The sequence below is a fragment of the Haliotis asinina genome, chromosome 15 (assembly GCF_037392515.1).
Source record: "Haliotis asinina isolate JCU_RB_2024 chromosome 15, JCU_Hal_asi_v2, whole genome shotgun sequence".
Taxonomy (NCBI): Eukaryota; Metazoa; Mollusca; class Gastropoda; order Lepetellida; family Haliotidae; genus Haliotis; species Haliotis asinina.
Window position 1 is genome coordinate 10,112,212 of NC_090294.1, and position 11,289 is coordinate 10,123,500.

Below are 11,289 nucleotides of genomic sequence, written 5' to 3' on the forward strand. Positions count from 1 at the left end.
CGGGCATGTCTGTATAATTTTCAGCAAACGCAATATCATACTAACCTGTGTTGTCTTAAGGATGAATGAGCTAACATGGATACAGAAGCCCAGTGAAGTGTTATGATTACACGATGCCATTTAGAAAGTGGTCAAATGCAACATATGTCATATTTGGGATTTCACTTTCTTATTAAAGTACAAATTCTAGTACTTTTTTAGCTGAGTCCCATCCGGGATTCGAACTCGCACTCTCAGAGTCAGGCACCTAATCGCCAGCACATAAAGTCAGCCGCCTAGCCCGCTGAGCCACCGCTAAATAATGATTGCTGTGTGAGTTTAGTTTTACACTGCTTTTAATAGTATTTCAGCAATATCACAGCGGGGACACCAGAAATAACCTCACACGGTGGTAGCCTTAACCACTAGGCTGCCTCAAAGCTCTTAACGATTAAGAAATGTGGATGATGCTTTTTCTTCGAAATAACATAAACGTATATTTGAATTCATATTGTATCAAATATGTTGGCAAGTATTTGCGCAGTTTCTGAAAATGTTGAGAGTTTTGGGCTCCTTCTGATTACATTTTATCACGAAGAGATAAAGAATTATTTTTCTAGAAAATGTTTCCTTTCAGAGATATCACTTGAAAAACCTATCTGTAAGAGTAATGGAGTGACAGAACATGGATAGTGATCTGAGAGTTTCTTGGTAAGATTGAGCGATGCAGCTCTTTGGCACCTCATTACAGTACTCACCCACCTGTCTAATCCTACTGACGTAGTAGATATTGGTAGAACCAGGTCATGTGGAGCCCCGTGTGCCTGTATGCAATATATTGATATTCCCGATCCACGCTCTACCACATTTCTCTTCAAATGCCATGCCAGACACCATGGTCAAGGTCAGATGTTTCCGATAACAATTTGTGCTACATTCTGAGCATTGACACGTCGAAGGTAGGACATATTGTCCTGTTTGAGAGACACACCTTCATGGAGAAAAGTGAGAATATTTCTCTAAGCAGGCAGTCCTCATTCAGTAGACTAGCAGCACCAATGGTTGGATTCGCAAGATGCAAGAAAATGACGTGTATTGTTGTGTTCTTTGCTGTAGGCGTATTTTGCGGACATATCTTTACGCTTCTCGTCAACAGGTCAAAACTGCCGTCTGCTGACACAGAAAACATTCCACCCGCTGCTAAAAGAGCAGCTCTTATTGCAGAGGTAGAGAAAAGAGGAGCCGAAGAGGCGAGGAGTCGGAAGAAAGACATGAGTATACAGTTCAGGGATTATCAACCTAGGCACATATTCATAAACTGTGGTGGGACTCCAAAGAGTGTGGATCTCTTCGTGGACACTTATCCATCGTCACATAAGTTCGTTATATTTTCGTTCATCCCCGACGCGACCTACGCTCCCCTGTACTCGGTGTACCCGTCCCATACATTGGTATCACCGGCTGCGTGCGACGCCGCGACTGGTTCGACGCGAATGGATTTGAAATCTCTGACCGGTGAGACAAGACAACGGTCTGTTCCATCTGTCGATATAAGTCAGTGGATCAAGGACAATACCCATACAGACGAACACATTGTTCTCAAAGTAGATGTATCGGCAGATGTTGAAAAAAGCATTGCAAAACGTCTTGTGGAGACATCGGCCATTGAATGGGTAAATAAGATTTATTCCAGTACAAAAGATCAAAGTGTTGTAGACTTCTGTAACAAAGAGTTCCAGAATCGAGGTGAAAAAGTCGAGACCTGGGACGAAGTCAGGGGAACATACGGGGACTACAAGAACATTAATCCCACCCGAAACCCCCCGTCTGGAAACTCTGTTGTCAAAGAATGTGGAAATGCTAAGCTCAATCAACACCCCCTCTTCCTTTACGCCTCTGAAACCACCCCTGCACTCAACCGGACCTTAACCATGCTCAAAACATTGTCAGACTCCCGAAACAGACGACTTCCGGCTTCTTTGTTTCTTCCAACCAGCTTCATTAAGACGTATCGTGTGTTACTGGAGTCTTTGTTCTCTAACCTAGATGGCGGTTTGTTCTTGAACCAGACAGTCCAAATGACAGGCAAAGAGGAAGAAGATGACATAATTTTTTCGCCAATCCGGAATCAGGTAGTTGCAGCTGAGAACCGGTTTAGTAGTGTTGGGCTGATTCTTCAGTATGTGTTGGCGGGAAAGGCTGTTCAACCGTCCGCTGTTCAAAAATTAGTGCAAGAGCGACACTACAATGTTTTTGTAAAGATTATAGAGATGCCACCAAATGAACACGACGGTGCGCTAAAGATTCCAACGATTACCGACTACGAAACGCCTGTTCTGGACATCAGCAGATCTGGTTCAGAAAAGAGAGTTTTATACCTGTTAAACCGATACGAGAAGGATATTCTCCCTCTGACGGAATGTCTCAAATATATGCACAGTGCTGGCTGATTGTGGGTGCCTGAGGAATACACGTAGTTTTTTTTTACCTGGAATGATCTAACAGAAACTCCACTAAAATCAGATGTGTTCTCTCACGCGGGTAGAGACTAATGAGTAAGATTTAAAGAACTCATGTTTGTGATGATGTGTCAAATTGTAGTTGAAATGTTTCGTTTGAAACTCTTTTTCAGATGCATAGGTTATTGAAAACAGACGCGTGATCAATGAATATGGTATTTCCATTGATGATAGCATATTTAAGGAAACCGGAAACATGTCGGAAACCGATGAATTGAAATATTAAAGCAATCGTTTCACCTTCCATATCTTTCTTCGCCATTACTCCAGTCATACAGATTCGAACGCAAGGACCTTCTACAATCATATCTGTTGTGCCAGGATCCGTTTAGTGTGCATTTCTTTGGTTGCCAACATCACACGAGGTTGTCATGGAAACGGTGACCGTCAACACGACCTTACTTTAATCTGATGTAAATAAGTTTTACACCGACTGTAAAACATGCAAGCCTAACTCACCAGTACTATATGTTGTTTATGCATGTGTGTATGTTGTTGTGTATGTTATTCATATATTTGTGTGTGTTATTGTAAATTCTGTATAAATATGCTGCTTTATCTTCCATCACACATAAATGTGGTTTCCTGATTGACTAAGCGCTCTTCTGTTATTTTAATGTACCACACTTACAAGCGAGGTACATTTCAATGTACCCCGCTGCCAATAGCAACTCTCTTTAGCTCGTGAAATACCAACATTTAGGCATTCGTACCGTAAACATATGTAGTATAACAAAGACACTCATATAATATCCACTATATATGCAGTTCATATATTTGTGTATGTGGTTGTATATGTTGTTCCATTTCAAATTGATCCTCAGCAAGCCCTGCTTTTCATCGTATCCCGGTTAAAGCTGACTGATGCTCACGATGTCAGTCTCTGGATTATCGTGTCCACACTAGATTATTTGCAGACAATGATAAAGTCGAAGGCTATAATCCCAAGGTTATCCACTCACATCAGTACTAAGAACCCTATACTAAGTTCCACTTGGAATGGTGATCAAGGATATTTGACTTGTTATCTGCGAAGGTACGTATATATTGCAGTTATTAGTTGCCCTGGGTTTTTTCCTAATTTATTTGACATCTGTCCGAAAACATGGCACCGCAAGTCTATCGTTTGCGTCTACTGACGCTATTTACATGCTTGTTCTTGATCGCAGAGACATTTTATGAGGTAAATGTCTGTAAGTTGATGACGTCTCCTATGACAGCAGTGCTCCTTCAATATGCTATGTGGGGAGCATATACAATGTTTGTGGAAACTAGTTGACGACATTCGTGACAAGACGTCTCAAGGTCAGTTTGCACTTATGAGTGAGTGAGTGAGTGAGTTTGGTTTTACGCCGCTTTTAGCAATATTCCAGCGATATCACGGCGGGGGACACCAGAAAATGGGCCTCCCATATGGTACCCATGTGGGGAATCGTACCCGGCTCTTCGGCGTGACGAGCGAACGCTTTAACCACTGGGCTACCCCACCGCCCCTGCACTTATGAGGTATACGGTGTATAACATTCATTTTGTGTGTCTTTGAGCAAGTACTGTTACGTAATGCATGTTCGAGCCATAAGTTCAAACTACTTAATCTCCTCAACATTCAGTGAGTGAATGAGTGAATGAGTAAGGTTTGACGCCATTCTTAGCAATATTCCAGCAATAACATGATGGGGGACATCGGACATGGGCTTCAGACATTGCATCCATGAGGGGAATCGAACCCGGGTCTTCGGCGGAACGTTCTAAACCACTAGGCTACCCAACACCCCTTCAACATAGTAGCCCTGGTTGCAACAAATTGCATGTGTCCAGTGTATCCTACCTTTCACTACAGCTTGCCCCTTTCACATTGTAACACCATCTTAAGTTATTTTGAAAAATGTCTTCATGTGAGGCCACGGTGATTAGCGGAGTCTTGACAAACATTGTCCGAAATAGAATGATTGGAAGAAACTAGAAACTTCACTAAATCTTATATTTTAGAGTCGGAATATCTCTGTTCGTGAACCAATGGATAAGAGTGAGAATATAATACCCACATGTACATATAGGGGTGCTATAAGAGGAGGTTCATAATTTATGGCTGTTTGAGGAGGTTTGATGACGATGATAATGTTTTGGGAAGTGGATGGGATCAGCAGCTGTGTACATTAAAATATTTGTAACTGACATAAACGTGGACGTGCATAAGATTCCTGCAGGGAATAGGGAAAAGAGCTGCCAGACGAAATGCGACGACCAAGATGACTCAATCACTCTCTGTGCCATGTCTAGTGCAAGTACACAATGTGCATAAAATGTGAAAAATATCCCAAAGGTTTTCAACCAGTTTAATATAGATATGCTTTTGAAAAAGCCAAGTGCTTTACGTCCGCCATAAAGCGCCACGTACAATTCACGTGACATGCCACACGGGGTCAAGAAGTGTTTCCCTTACGCAACCAACCACTGTTAATATTTAGTTCATCCGTATCATGTTGTATAACACGTATTCTTTTTTTACTCAAGCAGCCGACCGTGACGAGACAGCACAGCGTGATTAGAACAGTTTCTCTAGTGTTAAGATAGGTTTAAGGCAGCGTTGAACAAGATTTTTTTGTCATGACGTGCTTTGAACGCCAAACAGTATCAAGTAAAATGTGTTGTGCAAAACTGAATGCAAATCCACGAACACAGGTATGTGGCCTTTGAGGAACAATGAAAGATTATCAGAAAGAATTCAGAAATTACTATACAGTAACTCTTTCAGGGAGGGATCGTCTATCGTGCTGTTGTGTCGGAAATCTTAAGTCTCTGCTTCCAACAGCTGTATGTAAGGCTAAATAAAGAAAGTGGAATGTTTTTCGGGCATCGACGCATCGCTTTTATATGCGCGCGTAACATTTTTCACTGCCATTTAAAAAAATTGATTGGACGCGTCCCGATCATCATTTGTCCACTATAAGAATGAATGTCTGTAAGAACGGGTGTCTGTAAGAATGAATGTCTGTAAGAACGGGTGTGACTGAATCTGCATCTTATTATGATAACACACTCTAAAATTCTGAATCTGTATTTCTGAGAGAAAAAAAATAAATACGTGTTCCTAAAAATTCAAAACAAAGTAAAACCGTCCCCGACACTTTTGAAAAAAATGTGCCCGAGAAACATTTATTTTTTATGCAGCCTAATATAAACAAATATGAGGGAATCTGCCTTTGGTGCAATCACATTTCCGAATGGGAAATGTGGAGAAGTTTTATAGCCAGTTATAAACAAGTCATGTTTAAACAATATCTTGAGGGTGGAGGGGTAGTTTTGTGGTTAAAGCGTCTGACCGGGTACGATTCCCCACAATGGGTACAATGTGTGAAGCAAATTTCTGGTGTGTAACCGTCTAGATGTTGCTGTAATGTTGTTACAACCCAACTCACTCACTAACTCACCATCCGTGCTGAGTGTACCTTATTTTTTTCCACTCCAACATGTTTAATGGACTTAAGTAGGTAGGTATCTCCATTTAGGAATACACTCACCTGTTTGTGTATATATGGTGAGTCACGACAATTAGCCTTATATACTTCCTTCAGAAAACCAAACCCCTAAGGCTGCTTGTCTTGAGTAAATAAGTATCACGGTCTGTCATGCGTGCTCTTTCGGCGAAACTTCACTTAATATGAAACCTCCTATAATGTATTGACTATAACACACGTGTGCGTGTTCTTTTCTTTTGTTTAGTTTTGTTGGTTTTCTTTTGTTTTTTTGTGTTTGTTTTTGTTTGTGTGTGTGTGTGTGTGAGAGAGTGAGTGTGTGTGTGTGAGAGAGAGTGAGTGTGTGTGTGTGTGTGTGTGAGAGAGAGAGTGAGTGTGTGTGTGTGTGTGTGAGTGTGTGTGTGTGAGAGAGTGAGTGTGTGAGAGAGAGAGTGAGTGTGTGTGTGTGTGTGTGTGTGTGTGTGTGTGTGTGTGTGTGTGTGTGTGTGTGTGCGTGTCCGTCCGCATGAACATGTCCATGTGTGTGTGCGTGCTGAAAATATAAGAGGGTCTAGATCAAAATAAACTAAGAATCCCTGGAATGAGTGTTAGCCTAAGAGGCTTGGCCCCGCTGTCTGGGTGCACCAGAACCTATGATTGTGGGTTCGATTCTTATTCCACCTAATTATGTTTCCAAGTTTGACAGCATCATTCTCGAGCTCTTGGATTCCACTAAAGCTTTAAACGTCGAAGACCCTTGTATAGCCACAATACTGTTCAACAGACTCACTTACCAACCCACTCACACACTCATTCACGTTCAGAGATACTTACCGTTGTACACCGGCTAGCTTCGTATGATCATTCAATCAGATCGGTGTCGCTTGCAACGTTAGGTAAATAACACGTGTGATCAATAGGTGACAGAGAGGTCCGGCATAGCCTTCATTTCACTGTCAACATACACATACCCAACAAGAGCCACGTGTAATTTTCACAACGTTCCTACGTTTTTCATATTAATTAATACATCATTGTCAATAAAACGTGTTTAAATCAATACACGGTATGTTCTAATCGGCTGGGCATAGAGAATGCCTTTATTTTAACAGGTCCACTAATTCACTGTTTGGGCGGGACTAGGACACACACGTGATCAGGAGCTCCAAGTTGTAGATGCGTTCGTTCATGAGGCTGACCCCGGTGCTTTGATTATTATTTCTAGAAAATATACTTTATATTCTTTTGTATTTTTTTTACTTGGAAAACAAAGTATAAGTTAGCACTGGTTGGTTGTTTATACAGTGACCTAGTTTTACCACTCAGACACTTATCGCTTTATATCAGTGACTCAGCAGTTTCTCTGCGGTATAAACTATTCACGATGCTTGAGTAGGGGTTGTCCGTGGGCTATAACTCATTGAGTGTAGGGTGGGTGGTATATGCCCAGTGCTTAACCTATATGGACATGGTTTTGAGTCAGTGTCGGGTATATCTAGCAGTGTGCGCGTGTGAGTGATTACTTGGGTATATCTGAATGAGAAATAGGGGTTCTTACGTACGCCGGTCTTACCACTGTACGGTTCGGTCCGTTCCGGTTCGGTATATGAAACGCGTAGGCGGACCCAGAGGTGTGTGTGTGTGTGTGTGTGTGGATGTGTGTGTGGATGTGTGTGGATGTGTGTGTGGATGTGTGTGTGTGTGGATGTGTGTGTGCGTGCGTGCGTGCGTGTGTGCGTGCGTGCGTGCGCGTGTGTGTGTGTGTGTGTGTGTGTGTGGAAGGGGGGAGCATCCTCCTTTTGTCCGGAAAGTTTATTAAATGACCATTGACACTCTTGTGAAAATGAAGTATGCACAACACCCCACCCCACCCCTTCTCAATAGTGTGCACAAACTCGTTTTCTCAAAACAGCGGTATTCTCCCCTACGATTTGATCATAATTCTGAAAACTGGCAAGAGCGAACACTTACACAATAACATGTTGGATAATTAATTCGACGGTGCAAGAACTATCGAATTCAGGGGTGCATTACGGTATAACGGTCCAAAGGCAAACTATCGCGGTTCTGCTAATACCGCACTGAATACCGTTTCAACCCTTAAGAAACAAACAAACAAACAAACAAACAAACAAACAAACAAAACCCCATTAATATTGTGCTGGTTATCCACACATCATGCTGAAAGTGCTACACCATGTCCATTACGATACCATTACCGATATAGGATCAGTGTACACTCGGCTGATTTCCTAGCTCCACAGGCATACTATTGATTAAATCAACTCGTCAATGTGTGGCATCGAATCGCTGTCATGGATGTGTAGCAGCTTTCAAAATAATGAAATCAAGCACGGGATCATGTGAACTAGATTAAATCCCAGCCCCCGAGGGAATATACACCCTAACTGACCACATCTTACATCATGGTTACATGTTACATGCGATATTCAGAAGTGATGTTTCAGTCGTATCCAGGACTCTCTCCATGGTCTGGTTTGGTTTGCTTGTTTGCTTGCTTAACGCCACACTCAACAATATTCCAGCTATATGGGTGACTATGCTTGTCGTAAGAGGCGACTAACGGGATCGGGTGGTCAGACTAGCTGACTTGGTTGACACATGTCATCGGTTCCCCATTGCGCAGATCGATGCTCATGTTGTTGATCACTGGATTGTCTGGTCCAGACTCGATTATTTACAGACCGCCGCCACATAGCTGGAATATTGCTAAGTGCGACGTAAAACTAAACTCACTCACTCCAGCTATATGGCGGCGGTCTGTAAATAATAGTGTTTGGGCAAGACAAGCCAGTGATTAACATCATGATCAGCAATCTATGCAGTTAGGATACGATGACATCTGTCAATCAAGTCAGTGAGCCTGACCAACCGATCCCTTTAGTCGCCTCTTACGACAAGCAGGAGTTGCCGAAGACCAATTCTAACCCGGATATTCACGGGTACCATGGTGTTGACTATACTGGAACAGACAATATACAAAGCATATTTTGGGAGGCATGTACATGCTCGTGACACTGCTATCAAAATCGCTAAATATGTAGCTGAACTGTATTCATAATGTTATCTATATAGTCTGTCTGTATGATCAAATGTGTACGTGCGTTCCATGAACTGAATCGTAAATATTATATATGAGTACAATCTGCCTGTATGATCAAAGACGTAGTACACGTATATCGTAAATACGGTACACATTGACTTCCTGGATGATCAAAGATGTTTTTGAGCAACATTAACTACATCATCAATGATTTGCACATAGTCTGCCTGTATGATCAAAAATGCTGTTACCTACATCGTAAATACTCTTTACATAAGTGAGTTGAGTTTTACGCCGCACTCAGCAATATTCCAGCTATATGGCGGTGGTCTGTAACTAAGCGAGTCTGGACCAGACAATCCAGTGATCAACAACATGAGCATCGATCTGCGCAATTGGGAACCGATGACATGTGTCAACCAAGTCAGCGAGCCTGACCACCCGATCCCGTTAGTCCTTTACGTAAGTAAGTTTGTACATATGCACACAGACGCTATGAATATGTATCATGCCTCTCCTCGGATGTAATCATCATTGATAGTAGTGAATGGATAGCTTAGTGGGTACAGCGTTCACTTCACACACCGAAGACACGGGTTCGATTCCCCAAACCAAGAAGCCAAATTTTCGTGTCTTCCGCCGTGATATTGCTGGCATATTGGGCATAAACCTAAACTCACTCACCCATATCATTGTACCGACCACGTGTTCCCAGCCCTCTGGACAACAACGAGGTATCATGTACAGTGATTATATTTGATAGCAACTGTCCGAGAAAGAATATATGGACTGCGGTCAGCTGAATATTTGTCATTTGAAAACCCACTTATTTTTCTGCTTTCGGTGATATAACACCTCAGACAGTATAGAACATCTAACATGAGTGCTATCTATATCTAAGACTGTTAGGATGTATAGCATTATACATATGTAGAATCAAAGACCTCACATGAAGATCGGAATGTATGAAAAATATATAATAATCACGTGTTCAATGAGTGAGTGAGTGACTACACTCAGACAAAGAATATAAATAACCAACTCCCCAGCTACCTACGCCATTCTCTTCTATATATGTCAAATAGTTGTCGTTTGGGGATGTCATTTGATTTTTTCTATTTTTTTCGAAACAGGACAGTCCGTTTGACAAGCTAAAAGCTTAAGCATTTCTAGATAAAGAGGTTTTATAATCACATTATTAAATGAATATCCCACGTAAACGGTAACAAATCCAGAAAACGATTGGTTGTTGTAAAACGTGCTCGGGGTATATTTAATTAATATACGTTATATCCGGTGGGGCCGATCAAGCACGGGGATGTCCGTAGGCGAAATATTAAACACATCAGCGATTTTGGCATCTAGGAGTAGCGGGGAAGTTGTATTGAGGTTCTCTGTGTGCGATAACAGCTTAATTGGGGTATCACACAGGTGACCTATTCTTTTGGGTTGACATCCACGTAAAACTCCGTGTTGCTGGTGTGTGGTGTGCTATAATTAGCAATATTACTCATGCATACTGAGAATACGAAGATTTCGTTGCACTCCTGACAGATATATTCGCATACGTGACACAGGGCGTATTCCCTGCGTTTGTGAAGTCAAATTCTGTCCCTTTATGCACACACACAACTCAGGTGCTCATCAAATTAATTGTGAAAAAAACGTCAGTTCTCAAGAGAATGAGGTAATATCTTGGATCGAGTGTTTGTATGTAATAAAATTAAACGGGTACGTGGAGTCTTGTAAATATGCGGTACACGTTGAACAGCTTTGAACAACGCGGTTTGTCAAAAGTTAACCTAAGGATCTCGGTCAGGTGAAATGTATTCAACAGATGTACGTAGGTCTATTCAACGTCCTGTGACGAGCGAGTTCATTAATATTCCACAATTAATATTCCATTTATATAGATTTGAATCATAGCCTATGCGGAAACAAATTTTCACTGTCATTAACTTTCCGTAGCTGATAATTTGAAGAAAAGAGGGATACACACGTTAACTTTACACGTTTTTTGAGGATCAAAATGCTGTTTACTGGTTAAGGGGGCACATTTACTTTCAAGTACTGTTACCACTGTATGCATTGTGTCATTTCTTTTGAGTTTCCTTTAGCCTAATAAAATTGTCATTATTTTTGGTCGAGACAAAATCCTAATCCACGATTTGTGTTTACGTGCTTCCTGACCTGAAACGAACTAATGTCGAGCCAGGTTCACCTTCGTCCCAGTTAGAGACACTCCGTCAGAAAAAGTAATGACGCGAAAGAG

General features: G+C 41.7%; 1 protein-coding gene across 1 annotated transcript; it reads left to right on the top strand.

The window, feature by feature from the left end:
- The first annotated feature begins 791 nt into the window (after positions 1-791).
- Positions 792-3,095, top strand: LOC137266014 (uncharacterized). The gene has a single exon (XM_067801513.1). It carries the CDS (start codon positions 858-860, stop codon positions 2,427-2,429), a length of 1,572 nt encoding a protein of 523 aa, XP_067657614.1. The 5' UTR covers positions 792-857; the 3' UTR covers positions 2,430-3,095.
- Positions 3,096-11,289: the final 8,194 nt, after the last annotated feature.

What these genes read in the sequence shown, in the direction of transcription:
- LOC137266014 (XM_067801513.1), top strand. Translation starts at nt 858, where the DNA reads ATGCCATGCCAGACACCATGGTCAAGGTCAGATGTTTCCGATAACAAT.